Genomic DNA, 27,426 nt, shown 5'->3' with positions numbered 1-27,426 from the left:
TGGGGAGGAGAGGAAAATGGGAAGAGATAGGGAAAGAGGGTATTTTCAATACGGAATCTGAGTCTGAAAACTTGGGGGAAATGGACTATTTTGTCCTTCAAGGTTGGTTTTGAACAGTTATGAAGTTGGACTCAGAATCAAGTATCTTCCCAAACGGTCCCTCCTGCTCTCGGCTCATGAGGAACAGAGATTGAGGGAGTCTCTATCCTGATTTGGTCCTGGGAGGTCAGGAAAGGGCAGCCAACCAAGAAAGAGGATGGAGAGTAAAGTGACGGCAGGGCCAGGAGGGCTGGGTCTCAAATCCACAGGCTGGGAGCCCCTGAGCAGAGCCCCCAGGCTAGTTGGCCACCCAAACTCACAGAGCTGTTAACTGCAAACGTGGTGGGAACCGCTGTGGGTACTTCTCCCTGGATGAGTGGTCCTGTCTTCAAGTTCAGAGGCTGAGTCCTCTGAGAGCTCCTTTGTAAGCTGCTCTGTAGCTGAGGATCTGATGGGTGTGAGGATGGGGCTCCTGAGGCTGATGCTTTATGAATGTGGCTATCCTAAAGCCGTCTCAGGTTTTCTGATATCTCCAACTTTCTAACATACTGTCCCTTCAATGTTCTGTGCAAACTACACTCAGGCTCCTGACACTACGTTTGGGTCAAAAGCAGTTAGTGGGGACATGGCCTTGACTCCTGGTAAACAGGGCAGACGGGAGTCAGTGTCTGTGGTCCCAGGCCTGGCTCCGTCCTGACTCTGGGACGGGGTGGTGTGGGTGGCCTTACTTAGATTTTACCGATGGTAGAAGTGGTCTGTGTATTTGTTTTTTTTTTTAATAGGATGGGGTGCTGATCCAATAACGTGAGCTGCTTACCCACTGTATGGGTCAGGTCTTGGCAGAAAACAGCTCATTCCAATGGGGCAACTGAAGAGGGTTTAATGGACTATTTAGATGGTCTGGGCAAACCAACGAGGGATGGTGAAGCACCTCCCCCAGTGCTCCTGAGCAGGAGGCGGGAGCCATCCTCACTCCAGGCCTGAAGAAACCAGGAGGAGCTGGAGGAGAGGGCCCGCCCCTGGAGCTGGTATCTTGGGTGGAGGATGCGGCCCTGGAACTTTGACCCTCTCTCCCCACCCACCTCCATCTTCTGTTAGTCCTGCCTACCCGCCAGCTGCCAAAGGCCAGGGCCCTCTGGAGCCCTGAGCCTGGGAGTCCGGTGGATGCTGTGAATAAAAGCTGGCCTGCAGGGACACAGAGCAGGCTGGGGGATGAATCCGGAGGACACGGCGGGTGGAGAGGGCCACAGACTTCAGGGCTCGCCCTCGGGCATTTTAGCTTGAATTTTTGGGGTCAGCAAGAATTCCAGGGAAGGAGAGAAACGAATGTGTGCCTCTTAGGTCTTAGTCACCGTGTACCTCTGTGGTGGGGGGAGCTAGGGGGCAGAGGGTAAAGGTCATGCGTCTACTAGTTTGTGAAGCAGACACTCACTGAGGAGTCATGTGTGCCAGGCGCTGTGAGTACAGATCAGCGAGGAGCCTGGGGCAGCCAGGGGGCAGATGGATCCTCTTGCCACCTCTGGGTGGGAGAGAAGGGTGCTGGGCGCTGCGGGCACCAGCATGAAGCTGGGAGCCTGGAGGCGTCCAGGTGGAATTTTCAGAGTGACCCCGGGAGGTGAGGGATGGGCCGGAAGGTAGGCTCTGGCCTTGGGTCTCAGCTGCCATTTCTGTGGGTGTGAGTTCCTTTCTGAGTGTCCCTTTCTGTCAGTTCGAGTTGCCCCAGGGTGTGGAGCCGGCCCCCCAAGGCTAAAGACACACTGAAATTGTCGATCCCCCTGATTTTCAGCTGGCGGGATGTGCAGGGCCCAAGAGCAGGCTCTGGGCCAGACCACGGGGTTCTTAGGCCAGTTCTGTCACCTGCTACTGTGTGGCCCAGACAGGATACTTACATTCTCCAAATTCTACTTTCCATATGTAGTTGTTTGCTATTTCTGCTGTTATTGACAGTCTGTGGAGCTGGCTCTTCTCTGGCTGATGGGCTGGAGCTCTGAGTAGCAGCAGCCAGCTCGGAGTGTCCCATGAGGCTTGGTGGCCCCTCTCTCAGCCACCCAGAGCCAGCACCAGGAGTCGGGAGATGGTAGCTATGGCTGCTGTGTGTTCTGGGGCGAATCGCTCCACCTCTCTGGGCTGGGAAGACATGTTACATCAGGAACCAGTAAACTATGGCCAAATCCTGTTTTTGGAAAGTTTTATCGTAACACAGCCATGTTCATTGCTGTACTGTAGCTACTCTCGCAATAACAACAGTAGAATTGAGTAGCTGTGAGAGAGACTGGCCCCCTCCCTGCACCCCAGGGCTGCACGGACTCTGCCGTTCCTCCAGTTCTCAGGCTGGTTTCAGCGGTTGCCCTAATTGTGGTGGGCATAGTGTTGGTGTGTGCTCAGGTCACGTCCCTCCTGGGACGTCCTCGGGAACGGTGCCCGGTTTGGAGGTGGCAGGAACACCATCTGTCCCTGGAGAAGCCGAGAGTGTCCTGCTTCTTCTTTCTGTTTGATGGCGAGTTAGTTTGCAGTGGTGGGGTAGAGGGGCTTGCGGAGGGGCTTCCAGAGGCCGAGATGGAGGGCAGTTGGGGGCAGCATGGCAGTGGGGCGGGTGGCACAGGAAACCTGGGTCTGGTTGTGCCTCCAGCCCCTTCAGTCTCCTGGCCTCGGCGCCTTCACCTGCACTGTGACCTCTCTGGCACTTGCCGCCCTCTCCCCCATCCAGCCTTCCTCTCGGGCCATTCTGAACACCAAGCGGGATAATGATGTCAGTCTCGGGAGGCATGCTAAGTGTGTCAGGCAAGGTGGATGGGTGTGTCTTGGCACGCAGGGCTGGGTGTGACTCACCCGCACAGGCCTGTTGCTAGGCCAGCAAGCCTGTTTCTGGACTCTGGGTGTGGGGTGGAGTGAGCATCCCGAGACGCAAGGCTGGGCTGGATCTTGGGGTCCACGGAGAGCCCAGACCCCAGCAGTGCCTGGGAAGCCAAGAAGGGCCTGGGGACCTGCGTTGCAGGGTTGGGGAAGAAAAGCTCAGCTAGAGGGGCCACCAGTGAAGGAGAGTGTCCCAGCTCTAGGAAGGAGGACTCTGTGATGGCTGTATTCTGGGGTCCCTTTCTGGGAAGCTTCTCAGAACAAGGCTCTAGTTAAAGGTTCTTTGGGGGCTCTCATGGCTTGTCCATGATGCTGGAAAAAGGATGGACCTGGGCAGGCAGGAGCCCTAGAGACGTGCCCCTTGTCTGCTTGGCTGTCCTTTTGGGATTTCCCTCACAGGCTCTGGGGAGGCCGGTTCCCATGGGTTGGGTGGGGTCCACATTGCACCCCCTGGATCCATGCTCAGTCCTTGTCCCCTCGCCCCTTCCAGAGCCCCGGAGCTACGTGGAGTCGGTGGTACGAACGGCGGTGGCTGGGCCCCGGACTCAGGAACCTGAGCCCAAGAGCTTTAGCGCCCCAGCTGCGCAGGCGTATGGCCATGAGACACCCCTGAGGATTGGGACCCTGGGAGGCTCCTTTGTCTCCCCTAGCCCCCTCTCCACCAGCAGCCCCATCCTCAGTGCTGACAGGTAAGTGGGGAGGAGAATCCAGGCCCGGGGCAGCATGGATGAGGCCTCCTGGATCTGATTAGGGCATGGACGGGCAGAAGTCACATCCAGGGTGCTGCCCTTGGGAAACCATCTCATTGGGGTGCATGGCAAGAGCACCCCCTGAGTGCCAACTCCCCGGGGAGAGTATGAAGATGAACCAGGCACAGTTCTTCCCTCAGATGTATTACTTTTGTTTTTATTTATTTATTGGCTGCACCATGCGGCATGCGGGAGCCTTACTTCCCCAGAGATCACATCTGTGCCCCCTGCAGTGGAAGTGTGGAGTTGTGACCACTGGACCGCCAAGGAAGCCTCCTTTCCCCAAATTTAAAATCGAACAAGTATAGTTACTATGTTGTGAGTGCTTCCCATTTGCCAGGCGTTTTGCTAAGTGCTTTCTGTTTAAACTTCACAGCTGTCCTACGAGGTAAGTAGTAGTAGTAGTCCCACTTCTCAGAAGAGGAAACTGAGGCAGAGAGAGATTAAAGTAGTTTATTCAAGGTCCTACAGCTAAACAGTAGCAGAAATAGGATTTGGACCAAAGGTGTCTGGCTCCAGAGTCCACATCTCTATCCTACCCCCCATCCCCCCATCACAGAGCAGCAGTTAGAGGTGCTCAAAGCAGAGGTGTAAGCAAAGAGCTCTGAGCAAGAGGCCGTTATTTCTGGCTTAGTCTGCAGAGAGGGTCTCTGGGGGCTGGAAGTCCAGGAAGTATTTGTGCTAAGGCCAGAGGATGAGCAGGGGTTGAAAGGTGAAGGGGAGGGAGAGGGCCTTCACAGCACAGCAAGGACAGGACTGGGGTGTGGAGGTATTGGGCGTGGGGTCTGGGGGTCAGGTCACTGTGGGGTTAGAGGAGGGATGTCTTGGTGGATGGGCGGCTGACATTTTATGGAGTCAGACAGAGAGGACCCCAGAAAGGGAGGCTCCTGTGTTTGGGGTGCAGTGAGAAGCTGTTCGACTGGCGGGGTGGGGCATAGGCTTTATAATGGGGAGACAGGAAGATGATATAGGAGAGGGACTCTGAGATGAGCCCAGGTAGGGCACAGGGTGCCAGGTGGGGAGGAGGCCTGCACCAGCCAGAATTCCACCCCCCAGTAGGGGCGTCTTCCCCAACCATCCCTTCCCACGTCCACTCCCCTTCTCAGACTGGGTCCCCACGAGTCCGGAAACTATCCAGCCATGTGCTCCCCGACCCAGGTTGGGGCGGGAGGTTCGGGTGAGCAGAGGCAATTTTCTTCTGGACTCTAAGAATCTGAAACTTCAAACCAAGCACACACCCCGAGTCCACCTGGCCCCCTCCCCAGCCTCTTAAGGGCTCCACTTGGGGAAAGGTCTGCCTCTGGGCAGGAGCTACATTCTTCTTTTAAAGGAGAGGAGAGTTTCCTCACCTCTTGCCCCCCTTGCTGATATCCAAGAAGTCCTGACATTAGGGAGTTTTCACTTTTTCTCACTCAAATTCCTCCCACAGTAAGATTCAGGAAGCCTCCAGGATTAATCACCCAAAACGCCATTTCCGTGTCCCCATCTCCTCCCTCCCCCCATTTTCTCAGAATCCAGGTTATTCTGTACTGAAGTGGTGTTTCATTCTGGCCTCTTCTGGGATGTGTGGTAGACTTTGTCCTGGCCTGGCCCTGACCTTCTCCCTGCCCTTGGCTCTTGCCTGGCCCTCCCACCTCACATCACCCTGGGGACCTGAGCTTAACTGAGCCAACCCAGGGTGGGGCCTGCCAGCCTCCAAACTCCTTCTAGTCTGCGGCTGCAGGCTTTGGTGCATCGGCTTCTGTCAGGACCCTTCCACCCTGCTGCCCCACTGTCAGCCCCCACCCAAGGGCTCCTTGTGCGAGCCTGCCTGCTGCCTCCCTGCACCAAATGTTTGTGCACGGTCCCTGAGAACCTTTGTCTCTGCTGCCACGTCACTGAGGAAGTTTGGGTCTGGAAGGAATCAGAGCCATCTAACCCACCTGCCTCATTTTCTGTGTTGTTGTTCAGTCGCTAAGTCATGTCTGATTCTTTGTGACCCCATGGACTGGAGCACGCCAGGCTTCCCAGTCCTTCACCATCCCCCAGAGTTAGCTCAAACTCCTGTCTATGGAGTCAGTGATGTCATCCAACCATCTTATCCTTTGTCACCCACTTCTCCTCCTGCCCTCAATCTTTCCCAGCATCAGGGTCTTTTCCAATGAGTTAGCTCTTCGCATCAGGTGGCCAAAGTATTGGCGCTTCAGCTTCATCATCAGTCTTTCCAATGAATATTCAGGGTTGATTTCCTTTAGGATTGACTGGTTTGATCTCCTTGCAGTCCAAGGGACTCTCAAGAGTCTTCTCCAGCACCACAGTTTGAAAATATCAATTGAGAAAACTTTAAAAAACAGAATCCAGGTTTCCCAAACTTACAGGCCATTTCCTGTACTCCTGTATGGACTTGTACTTAATTTCAGAGGAAAACCTTTGTGGCCATTCTCCCAGGTACAGTGCCCTCTGAACTGAATTTCATCAGTCTTAGAATTGAGAGTGACTTCTGAGCTCATCTAATCTAACCTCCCAGTGGAGGAAATTTCCTCCACAGCATTCAGATTAAGAGGTTGGTCAGCCTCTGCTTAAATGCTCCTAATGATGGGAGTCTCAATGCCATGTAATGCACCCTGCTCCATTAGTGGCCAGATCCAATGACTAGAAAGCAGATCCTATAATGAGCTGAAATCTCCTGCTATGAGACTTCTTCATCTTTGTTTTTTTTTTTTTTTGAGCTACCCAGGAATGGATGCTCAGTTACACTCTCAGCGTGTAAATGTCAACTCACCTGGGGAAAGTGAGTCAGGGGAAGATGCTTCCAGGAGGACCAGGGCCCAAGTGGTTTAACTCCCTCTCCAGTGTTCAGTTTCTATGGTGCCGGAAGGGGCAACAGGACAGCCTCCTTCAGTTTTGATAGCAGAGATCTTGCTCTGACTTGTGGTTGAGCAGTCAGTGTGATGCTTGAGGGTACGAGGGCTTTGGAATCCGGCACTGCTGAGTTGAGATCCTGGTCTTTTGTGAGCTGTGTGGCTGTGAGCCTATTGCTTAACCTCTCTGAGTCTGAGTTTCATCTTCTGACATCTTGAATGTAGGGTGACGTTCAAAAGCCTTGACTTTTCTGTTCATGTGAGAGGAGCTAAGGACAGGGAAGCCTGGCATGCTGCAGTCCATGCGGTCACAAACAGTCAGATATGACTGAATGACTGGACAACAAAGTGGTTGAAGGGAGGGCTGAAGCTTCACTGAAAGCCTGTCCTTCATTAAATGCCGCCTGCTGACATCCGACCTGCCCATGTCTCTCTCTCTCTCTCTAGCACTTCAGTGGGGAGTTTCCCATCCGGGGAGAGCAGCGACCAGGGCGCGCGAACACCTACCCAGCCTCTGCTGGATTCTGGCTTCCGCTCCGGCAGCCTGGGCCAGCCAAGTCCTTTGGCTCAGAGAAACTACCAGAGCTCTTCTCCTCTCCCAACTGCAGGCAGCAGCTACAGCAGCCCCGACTACTCACTGCAGCAGTTCAGCTCCCCAGAAGGCCAGGCCCGGTCTCAGTTCAGTGTGGCCGGTGTCCACACAGTGCCTGGGAGCCCCCAGGCACGGCACAGGACAGTGGGCACCAATACACCCCCGAGCCCTGGCTTTGGCCGTCGGGCTGTGAACCCCAGCCTGGCTGCCCCCAGCAGCCCCAGTTTGAGCCACCGCCAGGTGATGGGTCCACTGGGAACCGGTTTCCATGGTAACACGGGCTCCAGCCCCCAGAGCAGTGCAGCAACCACTCCGGGAAGCCCCAGTCTGGGTCGCCACCCTGGGGCCCACCAGGTTTCCAACCTCCATGGCAATGTGGTCACCGCTCCTGGGAGCCCCAGCCTGGGCCGGCACCCCGGGGCCCACCAAGGCACCCTGGCCTCCAATCTCCATAGCAATGCAGTAGCCAGCCCCGGAAGCCCCAGCCTGGGCCGTCACTTGGGAGGGTCTGGATCTGTGGTTCCTGGCAGCCCCAGCTTGGACCGGCACGTGCCCTATGGTGGCTACTCCACCCCTGAGGACCGGAGACCCACGCTGTCCCGGCAGAGCAGCGCCTCAGGCTACCAGGCTCCTTCCACGCCCTCCTTCCCTGTGTCCCCCGCCTACTACCCTGGCCTGAGCAGCCCCGCCACCTCCCCGTCGCCTGATTCGGCAGCTTTCCGACAAGGGAGCCCCACCCCGGCCTTGCCGGAGAAGCGGAGGATGTCCATGGGCGACCGAGCGGGCAGCCTCCCCAACTACGCCACCGTCAACGGGAAGGTGTCCTCCTCGCCGGTCGCCAGTGGCATGTCCAGTCCCAGCGGGGGCAGCACCGTCTCCTTCTCCCACACTCTGCCCGACTTCTCCAAGTACTCCATGCCAGGTGCGCCTCCTTCCCCTCCACCTCTCTTGCTGGCAGATGACACCCGCCAGTCAGGCGCTCTGTCCCCATCTCTGTTCTGACATCTCCTTGGCAGATAGCCTTGGGTGGGTCACTGACTTCGGGTCCTCAGGTGTGTTAGTGGAGTTGGAGCTGTGCTCAGAGCAGATGTGCTGTAGTCTGGCAGCTGTGGGGGCAGGGATGTGGATGTGACGATGCCTGTGATGGCCCTGCTGTTCCCATTATCATCAGCATCTTCACAGCCACCACCCCTTGCTGAACACACACTCTGTGCCAGGCTCTGAGCCATGGTCTATCTTGTCAGTTTTCATGGCCCCCTAGCAAAGTGGGTGTCAGTCCCTCCATTTTACACATGAGCAAAGTGAGGCTTGGAGAGGTTCAATCATTTGTCCAGGGTCCCACAGTTAATAAATGGTTTAGCATCCAGACCCTTATGACCCTAAAACATGTGCTCTTAAAACCTGATTGGAGCTGTCTTACTGCCTTGTCTTGATAGTTTCTGTAATTTAGTGTATCCTTGAAAATATGGCTTCCAAGCCTGGACCACCTGCCCCCCACCCCACTTTTTGCCAGCCCATAGCACTGTTCCCGCCGTTTGATCCCCACTTTGCACACATCACTAATAATAGATCTGGCAGCCAGATGAGATATGGGAAAAGGCCAAGGGTTAAGCATTTTTACTGGAGTCTCATTTCTACCAGCTCGGCTTAACAGAAGCCCGCGCAGGTTTACACACTGAATTCTTCACTTATCACCAGAACTGGGCATCTTTAGCCGCCACTTAGAGGGCCTGTTATCTAAATGAAAAGGTCAAGGCTTCAGCTGATCTGCATCTTTTCAGCCAGATCTCCAATCTGACTTTGTCCAGAGTGACCCCAGAGTCCTGGGGCATTCGAGGAAGATGTAGAATGCAGCAGGCAGCCTGGGATGGGCCCAGCTGCCCAGAGTCTCCGTGTCACTCCCAGGTCCTGCCCTGAGCCTGCCAAGTGACACTGCACGACCTCGCTTCCTGCTGCCCACCAGAGACATCTGGTTCCCAGCCCCAGTTCTTGGAGGATGCAAAACTTCTAGTAGTTGGGACATTTCCTGTTTCCCACCATCTTCCTTGCTTAAAATAGCCATGGGAGTCAACACAGGAAGGCACATGGGGCTGCAGCCGCCTCTGACAGCTCATTAGACAGGCAGCAGCAGCCCTGGGGCCTGGGACTCTGGAGCAGAGAGATGCAGCTTGCAGAGCTGTGGGGCCCAGCTGCCTAGCCCAGAGGCCCTGCTCTGTGCACAGCTGCCAGGAAAAGGAGCTGACCTTCCCCCTGCTGTCCTCCAGAGACAGATCCCAGAAGCCTAACAGAATGTAAATAACAAGGTAAATTGACGGGACACACAGCCCAGCTCTCATCTCTGGTCTGTGCCCTGAACTTTTTATAGCACTGTGAGCACAGGGTCCTCTGCTTCAGCCCCTCCCTAGAGAAAGGAGAGGAGACCTACAGATCTGGAATATTCCTTTTTTCCCTCTTCCCCCCGTCCTCCGTTTTGTTTTCTTTGCTGTCAGAAAATGAAGGAAGAGGTTGGTGAGAGTCCCACATGTCCTTATTCCCAGCCAGGAAGATACGATGTAGCTGACCTGAACTGGCTATTGTGTCTTCTTACCTGGAAACATCTAACAAAAGCCTTTTAAGGACCATCTGTGTGACTTGGGCAAGTCGCTTCCCTTCCAGGAACCTCACATTCCTCACTTGTAAAGTTAAGCAGTTGGATATGATGCTCTCTTTCCAGAACATCCTACGAAAGCATCTGTAGTCTGCAAAGGGTCTGGTGTGGGAAATGTCTACCAGAGAAGTGGGGTGCGTGACACTCGGTAGACAGCTTCTTAGTTCCAGGCCAACCCTTCCTCTGTTTATCCCAGGCAGGACAGGAGTGATAATTTTGTTCTAAATGAGATTTTCCATATGGGGAGTGAGGAGGGGCTTGGGGAAAGTGGACAGAAATGTGTTTTTTTACTCTCATCCTCAAGGTTTTTATGATGAAGTGGAGAAATTGAGCCCATGGAGAAAGGGATTAAAAGGTGGGAGAGAAGCTTCAGGAAGGATTTAGTCTGACTGTTCTAGAGAAAGGGCAAGGTGGGCTGGAGTAGGACTGTCACTGGCTGGGGGAAGATGCTGTTCAGGCTTTTCAGCAGGAGGACAGCTGTGTGACCCACAGTGGTTGTTGGGAGATGGGGGAGGATAAGAAAGCAGCTCGAGGCCCCTTCCAGCAATGCTCTGACGAAGTCTGAGCAGATCATCTTCCTGTGTTAGTTTCCTAGGTCAGCCATGACAGAGGACCACAAACTTGGTGACTTAAGACAGCACAAGTTGATGCTGTCAGTGTAGCTGAGCTGGGAAGTCTAAAGTCAAGGTGTTGGCAGGACTGGCTCCATCTGGAGACCCTGATGGAGACTCTGTTCCAGGCTTTTTCTCTTTGCTCCTCATGGTGGGTGGCAGTCTTGGGGTCCGTTGGCTTGTAGACACGTCTCCCCAGTCTCTTCCTCCATCTTCCCATGATGCTCTCCCCTTTGTCTCCCTTCCTCTTTTTTTATTAGGACATAAGTCATATTGGATTGGGGTCCACTCTAATCTGGCATGACTGCGTCTTAACTTGGTTACATCTGCAAAGACTATTTCCAAATAAAGTTCCCTTCACAGGTCCTGGGGGTTAGGATTCTAACATATCTTTTTGGGGGGACAGAGATGGAGACTCATAACACCTCCAGTCCTCTTTTTCTTTAGACAACAGTCCTGAGACGCGGGCTAAAGTGAAGTTTGTCCAAGACACTTCCAAGTATTGGTACAAGCCTGAGATCTCCAGAGAACAGGGTGAGTGTTGGGCGATACTGAAGGTCCTGGGATCCATCCGAGGTCACACTGGCTGCTGCCCATCTTGTCTTCCCTGGGCAAGGGATATAAGCAGACTCACTCCTCTCTGCAGTAGGTGTTGGTCACAGAGAGGAACTGGCCCCAAGGTTAGACAGTAGGAGGCACCTTCCCAAGGCCAAGGGCAGGGAGCAGGAGTTGTGGTTGTAGCTAGTTCCTTAAAAGCCGCAAAGTCTTGATTTTCCAGGGCAAAATGAAAAGTCTGGCTGAGATCATATGGAACCTCCATCTGCATGCTGTGGGAGATTTCTGCACATTTTATAGAAAAACATAGTTGGGGCTGTGGAGATGGAGATGAGAGGCATCAGCTCCAGTGAAAAGTCTGTGCAGATGTAGGGCAGGGTGACTTCTAGCCATGGGTCAGATCCGGGCTGCTGCTTGTTTCCATAAACAGTTTTCTTGCAACGTTGTATGCTCAGTCACTCAGTCATGTCAGACTCTTTGCAACCCTATGGACTGTAGCCTGCTAGGCTCCTTTGTCCATGGGATTTTCCAGGCCAGAATCCTGGAATGGGTTGCCATTTCCTCCTCCATGGGATCTTCCCGACCCAGGGATCGAACCAGCATCTCCTGTGTTGCAAGCGGATTCGTTACCTGCTGAGTCATTAGGGAAGCCCCATCTATCTGATTACTCACTGTCTGGGCTGCTTTTGTGCTATGATGGCAGCCATGAATAGTTGCAGCCAACACTGCATGGCCTGCAAAGCCTGAAATATTGACTGTCTGGCTCTTTACAGAAAAATTTTGCTGACTCTAGTGTAGGAGGACCCTTAGGAGTGTTTACATTTTAACTTTAGGGACTCTCCTCTCATCTGAGAAAGAATGAGATTTGAGGCCTGATAAGACTTAAGTGAAGTTGTTGTTGTTCAGTCACTTTGCAACCCATGGACTGCAGCACACTAGCCTCCCTGTCCCTTACCATCTCCCAGAGTTTGCCCAAGTTCATGTCCACTGAATTGGTGAGACCAGTGCATCAGTTTCTCATTTCCTTTTCTCTCCTGATTTAGCCATCGCCCTCCTTAAGGACCAGGAGCCAGGGGCTTTCATCATCCGTGACAGCCACTCCTTCCGAGGAGCCTATGGGCTGGCCATGAAGGTGTCTTCGCCCCCTCCGACCATCACGCAGCAGAATAAAAAAGGTAAAGCTTATCCAGCGGGGCTCAGGACCAGGGGGTCCCTGCAGTCTCTTTAGATCCTGATCGGTTAGAAGGACCAGGGTTGGGGGTAGGGATGTGGGCAGGGGCGCTGGTAGGATGGGGTGTGCAGGTCTTCTAGTTCTCATGGGAGCTGGTCCCTGCTAGTCGGACTCTTCAGAAAGATGGGTCTTGAGCTTGGTGATGACCGGGGTCAGAGAACAGGGGAGCAAGATGACTGGAACCCTGTGACTGAGTTTCCTTGAGAGGCGGGCTGGCAGTGGTGATCTCTCCATCCCAGGGCTCTGGCCATATTATCGCTGTGAACCTTTCTCCATCACAGCCTCACTCACTGGAGAAGTTGGGAAGTGGTGCTGGCAGGTGGTAGGGGGGATGCCATGAGCAGTGACCTATCTGCATTTCTTTCTCTTTGTCCCAGGGGACATGACCCACGAGCTCGTGAGGCATTTCCTGATAGAGACCGGCCCCAGAGGAGTCAAGCTCAAGGGCTGCCCCAATGAGCCAAACTTCGGTGAGCCATCCTTGCCTCTGTCCCCACTGTCTCAGGCCTGTCCCGGCTTCCCTGCTGCAGCTTCTGTCTTGTCACCCTTGTCATAGACGCAGCAGGGAAATGCACTGTGACTCCCTTCCTCTCTACCGTGGTACCTTCACTCTGCCAAATTCCTTTCTGTTTTTGTCCTGCCCCACGGGGACCTGTTACTGTGATCAGTGGAATAACAACTATAACAAAGGCTGCCATGTGAAAGCCACGATGCTTGCTAAGTCGCTTCAGTTGTGTCCAACTCTTTGCGACCCCATGGACTGTAGCCTGTCAGGCTCTTCTCTCTATGGGATTCTCCAGGCAAGAATACTGGAGTGGGCTGCCACGCCCTCCTCCAGGGGATCTTCCCGACCCAGGGATTGAACCTGCATCACTTATGTCTCCTGCACTGGCAGGCGGGTTCTTTACCACTAGTGCCACCTTGGAAGCTGAAAGCCACCTTAGGTACTTTATACCACTTCTGGTCTCCTGACCATCCTGTGTGGTAGGTGTCATGGTCCCATTTCACACACGAGGAAACTGAGGTTCGTCGGAGTTAGACTTACCAGGGACACACCTCTTGTAAGTTCCTGAGTGTGGATTTGATCCCACCATCCTCTGACACTTCTGCTACACTCTCCTGAGAGGGGCCCTGGCAGCGGGAGGGACGTAGGAGGGATGCTGGGTGTAGCTGTCAATAAAGGAAAGCTGACCCTTCTGATGCCCAGAGTGAGCCTTTAGAATCTTCCCCCTTGGATCTTGCTAACCAAGAGAGAGTGAAGTTTCAGCTTTGTGGGTGGGATGAGGGAGAGGTAGTAAAGAAGTAGAGGATTATGGATGGTGGGGTGGGGTGGGTGGGCTGATCCGCAGTGCCTGCGACCTGCTCCCAATAACACTGCCGCTGCGGGGCTGTCTCTCTCTGCAGGATCTCTGTCTGCCCTGGTCTACCAGCACTCCATCATCCCGCTGGCCCTGCCCTGCAAGCTGGTCATTCCAAACCGAGGTAGGAACCTGAGACTCCTCGCCCTCCAAGCGCACCCTTGCGCTGGCCTCCTCTGCGTCTCAGCCCCCAGCCAGCTGCTCCAGAACGTGGGCCAGGCTTGGAGGAAACGGGTCATGCTGCCAATCTGGGGAAACTCGAAACCACTCTCTGCTTTATTTTTTCTAATAAAAAAAAGAAGAGAAAGTTCACTTAAAAGCTTAATTCCAGAAACATACATAATTGACTTGCCAGATTGTTCTGGAAACTTCTCTGGAGGTTTTAAGAATTCATCCCTGTGTCCTCAGAAGTAAGCCTCATCCCAGGGGAGGTGCTAGAAGCAGGAAACAGCCGTCGGGGGAGGACCGTGTTCGGCGGAGGAGATGGGCAGAGGAGATGGGCATCAGTGGGCAGGGCCGAGGAAGGGGGAGGGGAGGGCAGAGGTAGAACATGGGGCGTCCAGGTGTCTGAGTGGAGACGGAAACGTACACTCGAGGGATCACTTAGAGGAAGAGGTGGCTGCACTGTGTGTGGCTTGGGAAGGAAACAGGAAGCCCAAGATGTCCCTGAAGTTTCTGGTTTGCATGGCCAGGAGGGACGTGGGGCTGATGGGAGGAGCCAGCTCTCTTGACTGTGGGAAGTAAACATGGAACCCAAGAGCCTCCAGACATACAGGGCGAGAATTTGAGTGACACTGGGGCCGCCGAGGAGATTTTTAGTTTCTCTCAGAGAGGTGCCTCATCCTCGGAGGAGGGCCGATGGACACCCCAAACTCTTCAACGACACAGGCTTCCTTCATGCAGCCCCAGGTATGTGGGGCTCCCACGAGGGGAAAGGAGTATGCCTGGTCATGAACTTGAGCTCCAGGAACCAGTAACTGGGGTGTCTTCTCCCCATGCTCTCTGTCCAGTAATGGAATATTCAGAATTGTGCCTGGGATTTGCTTTCAGTCTCTCTTGGAGCTCCTGGGCTTATGTCCACACTTAAAATCTCCAATATTATTTGGCAATTTCTGTGTATTGAATCCAAATTCATTGAATTATTAATGATAATTGACTACTGTTATTAACTTAAAAGTTCAAATATTATTTAAATAGCCCTATTAAACACATGATTTAGACACTAATTAAATTGTATTTCTAAGGAATTTACCAAAGTAACTTAACAATTATATAACTGCTATTTATTTACATCATATAAACCAGTGGTTCTCATAATATGGTCCACAGAGAAGCAGCATCAGCACCCCTGGGAGATTGTTAAAAATGTAGATATTCTCGAGCCCCAGCTAATTAGAAACTCTGGAGTGGGGCCCAGAAATGCATGTTTTAACAAACCTGTATACCAAAGTCTAGGAAATGCCGGCATAAATTGCTTGCTAAGTTGCTTCAGTTGTCTTGGACTCTTTGCAGCCCTATGGACTGTAGCCCACCAGGCTCCTCTGTGCATGGGATTCTCCAGGCAAGAATACTGGAGTGGGTTGTCATGCCCTCCTCCAGGGGATCTTCCCAACCCAGGGATTGAACTCCCATCTCTTATGCCTCCTGCATTGGCAGGCAGGTTCTTTACCACTAGCACCACCGTATTCAGTTCTTATTACTGTTGAAATTATAGTTGTGCTGCCTTATGGTTTAATGAATTAGAGTGTTTACTAGTATACACAGAGACATGTTGATGCAAAGCAACCATATTAATGGCCACTTGAAGGCTTGCTTTTTGTTAATTAGGGACTAACACCGTTGATGGAGCATCTGAAAAACCCAGTGAGTGGGTATTCTCATCTTCACCTCTGTTTTGTAGATAGCTGATAATTGCCTGACCCTGGTTCTGTGGGACCCCAGAGCTCCCAACCAGGGTACTGAATTCTTAGAGCAATTGCTGCACGTTCACACTGGACACACGTGCCGACTGGCAGGGCTGGTTTTGAGAAGCAGTATCTGTTGCGGAAGTATTTGCAGAGCTAGCCTGAGGCCTGGCCAACCCTGTGCTTCTTTCCAGCTCTGGGGTTTTAATTACCAGCTGAATTAAATTTTTGTCTCAGACCCCACAGATGAATCGAAAGATAGCTCGGGCCCTGCCAACTCAACCAGTGACCTGCTGAAGCAAGGGGCAGGTGAGTGGGCACCCCAAATGGAATCCCTGCCCAGACCTTTGCTCCCCCTGGCCCTGGACCCTCCTGCACGTGCAGGCTGGATGTCTCTCCTAGACCCAGAGGTCACCAGGCAGTCCACATTTCTGTATGTGATGCCTTGGTCCAAGGCTGGCCTGAAATTCATCTGCTGCCTTCTCCCTGAAAAGAGGACCTGGGGATGGCCCCCACCCACTTTGGCCCCTGTGACTCCTCCTTGGGTGGGTTTTTTCCCCAGCCTGCAACGTGCTCTTCGTCAACTCTGTGGACATGGAGTCACTCACTGGGCCACAGGCCATCTCCAAAGCCATTTCTGAGACCCTGGCTGCTGACCCCACACCAGCTGCCACCATCGTTCACTTCAAAGTTTCTGCCCAGGGAATTACACTGACTGACAACCAGAGAAAGTAAGACTCTTCTACTTGCTTCTATGTTGGGCAACCCCACCGCCTTGTGACCCATCTATCCATACATGTATCAACCTGCTCACCAGCTGATTCATCCCTTCTGCCCATCTAACCACCCATCCATCCACTTATCCATCCACTCATTCACCCATCCATCTACCTGCCCACCCATCCATCCGCTTGCTCACCCACTCACTAATTGATCTATCCATTCCTGCATCCATTCATCCTCCATCCATCTTCCCCACCCATTTTTTCCCTTCATTCGTCTCCCCCATCTATCTATCCATCTGTTCATCCATTCATTCATCCATTCTTCCTTCCTTCTATAAACCTGCCTGCATTGGCCATATAGCTATAAATACAACTGGTAAAAGTCTCTGCTTTCTGGAGCAGAGACCCTTTCTCTCATGTTTTTTCCCCAGGTCCTTTTCTTCCTCCTCTAGGGTCTCCCCATTTCTCATTCCTCAAGGCCAGTTTTTTCCTTCTTTTCCTAGTCTCTAGCATTTGAGACACGTTTCTATGACACATCTCTCTGTCCCTGTGCATTGCTTTATGTCCCCAAGGGGAGTAGCCCAGGCCATCGTGCTCATCAGGGAGAGGTTGTGTTGACCTGTGACAGCCACAGGTGGTGGCCTGGCCTGCAGTGGGGGGCGGGGAAGAGCAGTCACTTCAGTGCTTACTGTTTATCTGATGTGTGTGCCACAGGCTTTTCTTCAGGCGGCACTACCCCCTCAACACTGTGACCTTCTGTGACCTGGATCCACAGGAGAGGAAGTAAGTCTCTGTGGACACCTGCCCTCCCAGACATCTCTCCAACCCTGGAAGTCTGTGTGTGTGCATCCATGTGTGTGTGTGCATGTGTGAGTGTGTGCACATGTGTGTGTATGCACTCATGTGTGTGCTGCAAGTGTAAGGGTGTGCATTCTTGGCTCAATTTGGAGATCTGCCCATGTCTGTGGGACCGTGAGTGGCGTGGCTGTGTTGGCATCTTTTAGCATTTTCCCCCACAAATTTGAAGCCCCTCCTGGGGACTCAAATGCCTGCTTCCACCCCTCTGACTTGAAGCTGCTTCCCTCTGCATGCTGGGGACAGCTCCCTGGGAAGCAGCCACAGTGCTCGCTCCATCCCTCCACTGTGAACACCCTCCCTCTGTGTTGTCTTTAGGGACCCTGGTCCCAGGCACCTTGGCTCTGTCTTCCCCAGGGGTCTGGGCGCTGGGGCTGGGCTCTGAGGGGGAAGTGGTGGTTTACGCTGTGTCCTCATTCTCTCCCTAGGTGGACAAAGACGGAGGGAGGTGCCCCTGCTAAGTAAGTGTCCTTCTCCCCCACCCGGCTGGCAGGTTGTTATGCTCCCTGGCTCAGGGGGAGGTGGGTGTGGGAGCAGGTTAAACTCCAGGACCAGGGGGCAAGCAAAAGGTGGCTCTGGAGAAAAGTTGGCCCAGGCAGCCAAGTCTGTGACCTCCTGCCTGGGACTGAAGGCCCAGCGTCCCGCCTTGTCCCCATCCTGCTCCCAGAACCAGACCAGCAGGGGCTGAGGAAGGGAATCGAAAACCCAGAGTTTTATTGGGAGGTGATGGCAGTGGGGCAGGGGTTGTTTAAACAATCTTTTCTTCCACAATCCTGGCTTCCTTAACTCCCATTCCTGCTTTCCTGGTGGACTAGGCCTCCTCATGGGACCACACAAGTCCGGGAGGTCTGAATTCCTTCCAGAATTCCAGGGATGGCCTTGTGGCCCTTTGGTTAATTTCCCATCCATTTCAGCATTTGTAAGTGTTTCCAGGGAACTCAGCTCTTGGAAAATTCAGACCAACCAGGAGGCTGGCTCTGCCCTTGGGTGCCTGACGTTGGCACGGTAGATGAGAGAAGTGTATAAACGGGCTGAGGTGCTGCGGCAATTTTCAAACTGTGTTCCAAGGAGCTCTAGGTTCCTTGGGTGTAACTGGGCTGCTTGAAGGGAGGAAAAACCCTGCTGTGATTTACGGTTATTTATCAGCATGAATCAGTTTTTCTCAGTAAAACAAAACAAAGCATGGGAATAAGCTGGCTACTAAAGCTGACGTAAGGCTCACTGAGGTCTGTAGTTCCACCTTGCGCTTTGTCAGGCATATCCAGACAGCCCCGTTTTTTCTGATCGATTTTATCATCGGTCCATGTTATGCTATTGAATTGTTACATTTATAGCCATAAATACTGTTGTCACCTTTACATATCCAGACTTCATATAAGATTGGCTTTGGAGAAAGGAAACTTTCACTGTTAAAAAAAAAACAAAACTACAACCACTGCTGAATGAGGCATGTCAGGAGGGGACGGCTCACATCTGTGGTATCATGAGGCGGAGTGCTTCCAGGCAGGGAGAGACTTGGGGAAAAGTGTTAGTAGCTTGATTGTGTCCGACTCTGTGAGACCCTATGGAGTGTACCCTGCCAGCTTCCTCTGTCCATGGGATTCTCCAGCAAGAATACTGGAGTGGGTGGCCATGCCTGCCTCCAGGGGATCTTCCCAACCCAGGGACTGAACTCATGTCTCTTACATCTCCTGCCTCCTGTATTGGCAGATGGGTTATTTTACCACCAGCGCCACCTGGGGAAAGAACCTGTATTTAAAAACAGGTCTTATAAGACGGGTAGAAATGGGTGCAGTGGGTAGGAGAGAGCTGCTTTCATGGGGATGGGAAAGGGAAGCCACCAGACTGCAAGCTCCTGAGGGCAGGACTGTGTCTACTGCATAAAGAAAGAAATGAAAAGATGGAGGCAGAGAGATGGAGAGTGAGGAGGAGGCCCAGTGAGGCCGCCATGGTCCAACTGAGTAGAACTGACCAGCATTGGCACGATGAATCTCCCTCTGGGGGTGTCCAGAGGGGCCGTGAGGGATGGAGGAGACCTCTCCTGGCCCACGGTCGCATACAGCTGCAGGAGGCCCCGGTGTCCAGTTCCTCTCGAAGCTTGCCTCCCTTCTGTCTCAGCTGCCTCTGAGACTCACAGAGTTATTAGGGTCTCTGAGTCCCTTCTGCCAGTAAGGAGGCCAGAGCTCTCTGTTTGAAGGGTCTTATCCTTACTCACCGCTGGGCCCTGCGAGTGGGAGATGGGTCAGGGGCTGAAGCAGGTTGGTCCCAGGTCTGGAAATTCTTTATTTAAAAGCAGGTTTTGTGTGGAGCTTCCTTATGACTCACCCTTGCTGAGGCCCAGGAGAGCTCAGGGCTGGACCAGGGTGAGGCCAGAGAGATGCCTCGGGCCCCGAATTTAAGGAGGTGCTTCCTCTTGGGTGCTTGTCATGCCCCTCTCTGCCTTTGGGGCTGAGGTTTCTTGCCTGCATCCACTCCTCCAAGCAGAGAAAGAGCTTGGGCTACAGTTGAGTTGGCCCAGGGACCTATGGAGCTGAAATAAACACCAGGGAGGGCAGGTGGGCAGTGTTCAGGCCAAAGAGGTTGACGGGCTCTCATCTTGGCAGAAGCGAGCTGGGGTTGGCTCGCTGTCACGCGGGCAGCTCGGAGCCCTCTGCCCTCGTCTCCCTCTACTGCGCCGAGGAGCGCCCCCACCCCCTCACCCCTGCAAGGCTGGGAAGGGACTCTGGGTGTGGTCCACAGGCCTAACCTTCCCCGCCTCCTGTGCAGATGATCACCCCAGGCCTCTGAGCTGATTGGGTTGATTCATCCCCTGAAACACATTTGGGAAGAGCAAAGCTGTGGGAAGCCCCCTGTGTGTGTATGTGTGTGTGTGTGTACACACGCATGTGTGCACGGGATGGCAAACCAGACCCAGCCTGGCTAATTTTAGCTGCTGTGTCCAGTCCTGGGCGAGGGGTTTCCATTGGAATCCCCAGCTGTCCTGATTTCCCCATCCAGCTCTAATTAGCAACGTGCCTACTGGGAGGGGACTTGAGCTCACATTCTGTTCTCTGCGCTCGTATTTTTAACTCTGTTTTGCAAAGAGAGAATGCTCGGTCACTCCAGTCCTAGTGTGGGGAATCGGGGTTGGGGAACAGGTGTGGGGTCCCGCCTCCTTCCCATTCTCCAGAGCACAGGAGAAATGTGTGTGTGTGTGTACGTGTGTGTGTATGTGGTGGGGGACAGTGGCCTCTCGTCCTTAGGTCTCCCTGACCCTCTGTGGTGTCTGAGGACGAGCCCTCTGACAGGCAGATGGTGTTTTGTTTATGTGTTGTGTGTAAGAACAGTCGGCCAGGGGTGTGGCAGGGACGGGCGAGGAGAAGCCGGTTTAGGAATGTTCCGTTTTATTTTTGGCGTCATCCCCACCTCTTGCTGTCTGGTCTTGTTGCTCGTTTGCCTCCAGCGCCTCCTCCTTCTCCTCGCCTACCCCCCGCCAGGGAATTTCTGCTGACCCTGAACAAGTGACATGCCATCTCCAGTGCTGGTTCCCTTGCTGGTGAAGGGAAGAGAGGGTTTCTTGTGTGCATCACCCTCAGTGCCCAGGGCTTGGGGAGGTGGGGAAAGACGGGGAAGGGAGCAGGGAGGAGCCTGCTCCCCGGGGTGCCTCTCCAAGGCCTGGGGCTCCTCCCGCTCCCCACTCACACCTGTTACCTGTCTCCTGCCCCTGCAGGCTCTTCGGTTTTGTGGCCCGGAAACAGGGCAGCGCCACGGACAACGCCTGCCACCTCTTTGCTGAGCTTGACCCCAACCAGCCGGCCTCCGCCATCGTCAGCTTTGTCTCCAAGGTCATGCTGAGTGCCGGCCAGAAGAGATGAGCCCCCGCCACCCCTTGCCCAGGGCCAGGGCAGTGGGGATGGGGCATGTGGGGAGGGGACCCATAAATCCTGACCATCCTTGAATCTAGAAGGAGGACTTTGGGCCATTTTGGAGAAGGAGAGAAGAAAGTGTCATGTGGGGAGAGGGAAGTGAATTGAGTGGGGAGGGGGAGAGAGAGAGGAAGAAAGAAAGAGATGGAGGAGAATAACTCAGATTCCCCTGGGGAGATGGATACTGCGAAACCCCCAGAGCCTCCAAAACTCACCAGGTCCACCAGAGTCCCCCTCCACCCTCTGATGGAGCTCCTTGGGGGAGACAGGACTGATCTCCTTGGAGACCCACATTTTGAATGAAAATGGAAAAGCTCTTCCTCCCTAACCCAACTGCTTTACAAGGAGAAATCCCGTGGAGAATCTTTCTCTGGCCACCTCTGGGGTAGATCACCAAACCAAAAAGAGCCCGCATGGGACATCCAGCGGCCGAACTGTTGCTTCTGAAAGTATCTCAGACCCCAGGCACCTAAGGTCTCTTTGCTCTGCCTCCGATGTACAGTTTGTGGGTGTGTTTATGGGGTGTATATATGGCCACACCCACATCCTCACTCACTGGTTTCTTTGCCTCTCAGCTAGAATTATAAAAGGTATACTTTTCCCCTGTGTTTGCACACACATGTGCACACCGTCCAAAGAAAGAAAGAGCTGGGGATGGGGTGACAGGGCAGCAAGGAGGGGGCATAAGTCCCCTTCCCCAGGGGCACCCAGCATTGTAGATCATGGACTTTCCTGGTCCCTGGACCTGCTCTAACAGCCTTCGGGGCCGCCAGCCCCTTCTCCTCAGCAGAGACCCCCACGGAGTGGGGCTGGCCACGCTGCAGCATTCCTCCTGACCTGCCGGCACCTGGAGGCTGGGGCGTTGGTTTGAGAAGATGAGGACAGATGTGTCCAGGGCTTTGGAGAAAAGACCCCTCAGGAAGGATGGCTGCCCAGCTCGGGGAGCCTTTCCCGAGGCGTATGGCCCAGCCTCGGGGCAGGCAGGGGGCTCCCATCGCTCCCAGTCCTCAGCGCCTTCTTCTCTTTCGTGCCCCAGATCAGCCATTCTCAGATGTGCCCCGTGTTCAGGATGCCATTAGGATGCTGGAAGAGCGAGCCTTCCTGCCCTGCCCTGCCCTGCCCTGTCCTGTGGGGTCCCCATGTTGGGGCTCATCCCGGGACCTGCTTCTAGAAGCCCTGCTTGGCGAGACCCGGGGAAGACCCCTGTAGTTCCTGTGCCCCCTCTGTAAGGGTTTAGGGGTCTGATTTTGCTGGGCTGTCCAGGGGAGCTGGCCAGAGCTCTGGGGGCTGCTCGCTGCATACCACATGGCCTGCTCTGATACCAAAGCCTTGCTCCCCACCCTTCTCCCTTATTTCTCCCCCAAAGCCCAGCTGCCGTGGACCAGAGGGCAGAAGGCACACATTTAGGTCAAAGGGCCGAGAGTCCAGCTGGGCAACTGGGGACCCCCTGACCACCACCCAAGCTCTCTAAGCCGGATGGAAAAATCCACCAGGATTCCATCCTTGAGTAGCTTCTTAAGCCTCTGGGTTCCCTAGAGAGAGGCACTGTACTGATATATAAATATATATAATATATATGTGAGACATACTGACAGAATCTGTAAGCTAATAAAATATAAGAAAAGGTTAAAAAAAAAAAGAATAGGCAAATTGACAAGAAGTATTTATTATTTTCCCATACTGCTTTGTTACCTCCCCAGCATAATCTGATCCCCGTCCCTCTCTGTACTCTAAGCAAAGCCTGAAAGGTCAGGGCCTTCATCCTTGGAGCAATCGGGGATCTCCTTGACCAGGCCTTGGCCTTCCCTAGACTCTGATGGGGGCTCAGCGGAGAGGGGGTGCACGCGTTTCACCCCCTTCATCCCTTCTCATTTTTGGCAAGCCCAGGCCCGGCTGTCAGACCCCAGAGATGCCGGGGGCGCTGCCCGCCTCCTTGCGGGCCCTGCAAGGGCAGGTGCGTGAGCCTGCAGGGACACGGGTGTGCGTGGTGGGCGTGGGTGACGTGTGCGTCTTGTAGTTTTTCTTTTCCAAGAAGCTGTATCTGTGTGGACGTTCTGTTTCAGGGAGTTGGAAAGGAGAGTGTCTGAAGATGGTGGGGAGCAGCCCCCTCCCCCACTTTCCAAAGATGGAAACCTTGTTCCTGGTGACCGAGTTTCATCCCAGGGGCTCCTCCTCCTGAGGCCTTCAAGCCAGACACCCTGATTTCCCCTTTCATTCCCTACCTAACCCCAACTCTCTTCCCAGACAGAAGATATTCCCACCTACTTCCTTTGTAAATCTCCCACTGGACTGCCCGGGGACTCTTTCCTCCTGGTCTGGATGGCCGGGCGGAGCGTCAGACCCCTCACACGTGCTTTTCCACCGCCCACCAGCAGCCCACCACCAGGCACGACCAGCCAGACCCCACCCCACTCAGGCCTGAACCGTGTGCGACTCTGGGAAGGCCCCAGGAGATGCTGGAAAGCCGATCCACCCCCTGCCCCACAGGCTTCTGGAAGGAGCCGGTTTCCTAGCATGTGGCCTGTCCAGAAGAACGATGGGGAAGGGTTACCCCAGTCTCCACTGCAGCCTCATCTGTGGGTCAGACAGCGCTTGGGAAGACACCGTAACCCTCCGTGTCTCACAGGTTAGGCCCATGCACCCTGCACACGTGCACACAACACGCACGCACACACACACGCACACACACACACACACACACACCATAGCATTGCAGTATGTTCTTGCCAAAGATTTCCTTTAAAAGAAAGCACTTTTAATGATTATTGTTATTATTGTGTAAATGTTTATCCTTTTTTCTCCCCACTCCTCCCCCTCAATCTTCCTTGCTGTTGTTTATTGTTGAATCTGTTTGTCAGCCAGGAGAGTGCCCCTTCTGGTCTTGAAAGTAGGCTGGGGAGCGGGGGATGGGAAAGGGGCTGGGAGGCGTAGGCAGGAGGCCCTAGTCAGCATGGGAGGCAGGGACAGAGACCCCAGGCAGGCTCGGGCTGCAGCCCCAGGCCCAGCCTGCAGCCCCAGGCCCAGCCTGCATCTTGCTGTGCAGCCAGGCCTCTGAGGCATTTGGGGCCTCGCAGTAGCTGCCCTGTATGGTATCTGGTGGGGGAGGGGGTGGGGCAGGGAAGTGACAGCCCTCCCATTCAGCAGGGACAGAGGCCCAGCCAGGTTCAGGCGGCTCTTCCCAGATGGAGCCTGAGGGGAGGACTGGGCATGGGAACAGGGGAGAGGTGATCTCAGAGGGGAAGTGGGGAGGAAGGAAGCTGCTGGATGGAGCCCCAGGGGTGAGCGATGCCCCTGCCCTGCGATCGAGGTGTTCTGGCTGCCCCTCCTCCAGCCAGGTGTTCCAGGGACAAAGACTTTGTGTCCTAGATTTGGGAAAGGCCCTTTGACCCCATAGTAGTTCCAGATGCTTGTGGACTGCCAGGATTCCTTCTCCCCTGGCAGGGTTTAGAGGGATCCCTGTGTGTGTCGGAGACGGACAGGATAGGGGTGGGGGCCCCGTGGTTGCGTGACTATAAGGGGGAGCTGGCGGAACAGATGTGATTCTCTGAAAGGGGGTCCCAGGAGGGAGATGAGGTGGGCATTCTTCTGCCCACTCAGATGGGCTGAGCAGAGGTTGGGCAGACCCCCCACACCACCCAGGGGTCTGTGGACAAGTCTGTACCTAGACTGCTGTCTCTGCTCCCCTTGCCTGCAGTGCCACCAGCTCTGCCTCCTGGGCACTCCCCCCTGCTTTGGTCTTTTCCGGCTTCAGAGTCTGGGCGAATCAAGGGGGCCAATGTCTTTTCTAAAGGCATCCTGCTGCCTCTACATCTCCCCACCCTTGGGGTCCTGGGAGAGGCTGGGGTGGGCAGCATCCTGGGGCCACTCTTCACCCGGGTCCAGGCCCCGGCATCCTGAGACTGGAGTGCCCTGGCCAGTGGTAACACAGAAAGTGTGTGCGCGCGTGTGCAAGTGTGGGTGTGTGTGTGTGCGCGTATTTTGCTTGTCTCTTTAGGGAACTTAGGAGTTGGGTTGGAGGTGGTGGGCAATGGGATGTCAAGTTCACTACCACCCAGTGGCGAGAGGAATCCGGAGGTGAGGCTTGCAGGGTCCCCCGACCGGGGGAATCTCAGTGTCAGTGGCGAAGGGGATCAGCCACACAGTGGTGCTCCTCTGTCCTCAGATGGCCGAAATGTTGGAGGGCCTCTGTCTACTTCCCACACCTGGGTGCTTCCCAGCGGCAAGGTTGATTGTAGAAGGACAGCCCACTTTTGTTTCTAATCAGTGTTCAGCAGCCGGAGACTCTCCTGTGTGCCCACGTGTGGTTCGTGTCTGTGTGAGAGAGAGCATGTGTGTGCGGGCATGCTGGTTCCCCACCTCTCTCCTCTCTGACATGCCATTCAAAACAGATGTAAGGAATTCCTTACCCCCACTCCTGCCCCTGCCTCCCAGACCCTCTGCGGGAAAAACCCAGCATCCTCCCATTCCCCTGGCTGTGTATTTATATAGATGGAAATATACTTTCTATTTTGTATCTTTGTGCCTGTAACCTCTGTCACCTTGTATAAACCCTGATGTACGCTACTTATCCTGGATATGAATGTATTGTACACTGAAGCTGTTTCACTCCTGTACAGCTGCTCTCTTTGCGATCCATTGTATGGCTTTATAAATGATAAAGTGAAAGAAAAATCTGTGTGTTGTTAACTAGCTCTGTTGTTGGGAAAGGGGCTCTGTTGCGCTTCCAGTGGGCAAAAGAGTGTCCCACTCAGGCTCCGGGCCTGTGGTGGGCTTCAGGGATGCTGCTGGGGGACGACTCACCCCAAGTTCTCCCAAAACTTCCCCACCAGCCAGGTCTTGGGTCTGATTACAATGAGTTTTTCAGACTCTCAGCTAGAAGAGAAACTCAACTCAAACTGATTTAAGGGAAAAAAGGTGTCAGCCGGCACACATGACCAAGAAGTCCAAGCACAGCTGAATCCAGGTGCTCAAATGGTAGGAGCAGGAATTTGTTTCCAAATTTGGCTTAATTCTCAGGCAACCTCTATCTCAGGGGTGGTACCATCAGATGCTCTAGAATATGGCCCCTCGAGGCCCCAGGCTTTCATCCTACCAGTGAAAAGAGAGCTCTTTTCTCCTGGTGTTTTCAACGACAACTTGGGACAAATGCTCACTGGCTCTGATAGACCCTGATTGGGTCACGTAGTTCTGGGTCATTGGGTTCTGAACCAACCTCTCCGCTGGGTCTGGGTCATGTGACTGTCTGTGGCGCCTTCTGAACCACTGGGGCTGGGAACGGGGCGGGGCTGGTCCCTGAAGGGGCGAGGTTGATCAGAGGATGCAGGAACAGAGGCTGCTAGGAAAAGCTCTGGCTGCCAATTAGATAGCAGGTGTGTGTCTCACTTGGACACCCAGCCTTGTGGTCCTGGGTCAATTCTCTGCAATTCAGAAGGTTTGCAGTGTGGCATGCTAGCACAGTGCAGCGCTCCTTGGGAGATCTCAGAGACTCATACAGAACATCAACTGTAGGTCCCTGTTGAGTTGATTTGAGCTTGGATGAGCTGATTTGGGCGAGTGTGTGCTGAGACCCCCATGTGGCCAGCACATGGCAGCCTTTTCAAACTCTGTGGTCTAAGGACTCCTTTACATTTAAAAGTATTACTGAGGAGGACTTCCCTGGTGGCTCACTGGTCAAGAATCCACCTGCCAATGCAGGAGACACAGGTTCGGTTCCTGGTCCAGGAAGATTCCACATGCTGTGGGGTAACTAAGCCCATATGCCTACTGAGCCCACGTGCCTTAGAGCCTGTGTTCTGCCACAGGAGAAGTCACTGCAATGAGAATCTCACTCACTGCAGCTAGAGAGTAGCTCCCGCTTTGCAACTAGAGAAAGCCCGTGTGCAGCAGTGAAGAGCCAGTGAGGCCATAAATAAATGAACAAACAATTTTTAAAAAATCACTGAGGACCTCAAAGAACTTTTGTTCACATGGGTTATCTCTTTCTATAGTTGCCATATTATGAGTTAAAACTGAAAACATTTAAAAATGTTTATTCACTTCCACAGCAATATTAAACTCACCACATGTTCCCATAAACAACATTTTTATGAAAAATGATATTCTCTAAAACTAAAAGGAGTGAGTGAGAAGGAAGACACTGTTTAGCATTTCTGAAAAGCCTCTTTCATGCCTGGCTTAGCAGAAGCCAGCTGGACTCTCCTATCTACTCCTGTACTCCCTGTGTTGTGATATTACATGTTCGCTCCCCTGGAAAACTCCACCATACACTCGTGGGAAAAGGAGAGTGAAAAAGACAAGTAGAAATTACCTTTGATAGTTTTGACTTTACAATACCTCTGAAAGGGTCTCAGGGAATCCCTGAGGTCCCAGACTAGACTTCGAGAACTGCCGCTCTCAGGGTCGAGGACGTGTGGGCACACAGATACCCCACCTGTGACAGGGGATTCGCATGCACTGCACCCCTACCCTGCGCTAGGCTTCATTCTGTCTCATCTTCCCAAAGGACCCACGTGGCAGGAGTTGTCACACTTGCACGCCAAACAAGGAAACTGAGGCTGCGAGA

At 53.7% G+C, this 27,426-nt stretch overlaps 1 protein-coding gene across 12 annotated transcripts in view; it reads left to right on the top strand.

The window, feature by feature from the left end:
• The window catches only part of TNS1 (tensin 1), a 216,240-nt gene extending 190,703 nt beyond the window's left edge, over positions 1-25,537 (top strand). For all 12 annotated transcript variants that reach the window (XM_070772002.1, XM_070772039.1, XM_070772026.1 and 9 more), the window contains 11 exons: positions 3,383-3,581; positions 6,929-7,995; positions 10,779-10,865; positions 11,930-12,061; positions 12,495-12,587; positions 13,522-13,599; positions 15,617-15,688; positions 15,942-16,110; positions 16,819-16,887; positions 17,388-17,420; positions 20,669-25,537. In XM_070772002.1, coding sequence (XP_070628103.1) covers positions 3,383-3,581; positions 6,929-7,995; positions 10,779-10,865; positions 11,930-12,061; positions 12,495-12,587; positions 13,522-13,599; positions 15,617-15,688; positions 15,942-16,110; positions 16,819-16,887; positions 17,388-17,420; positions 20,669-20,813 — 2,144 coding nt within the window. In that variant the 3' untranslated portion in view covers positions 20,814-25,537. The remainder of the gene's footprint in view (positions 1-3,382; positions 3,582-6,928; positions 7,996-10,778; positions 10,866-11,929; positions 12,062-12,494; positions 12,588-13,521; positions 13,600-15,616; positions 15,689-15,941; positions 16,111-16,818; positions 16,888-17,387; positions 17,421-20,668) is intronic.
• The last annotated feature ends 1,889 nt before the right edge of the window (positions 25,538-27,426 follow it).

Source organism: Bos indicus, chromosome 2, assembly GCF_029378745.1.
Source record: "Bos indicus isolate NIAB-ARS_2022 breed Sahiwal x Tharparkar chromosome 2, NIAB-ARS_B.indTharparkar_mat_pri_1.0, whole genome shotgun sequence".
NCBI lineage: Eukaryota > Metazoa > Chordata > Mammalia > Artiodactyla > Bovidae > Bos > Bos indicus.
Note: the sequence above shows the minus strand (reverse complement) of the source record. Positions and strands in the feature narration are given on the sequence as shown.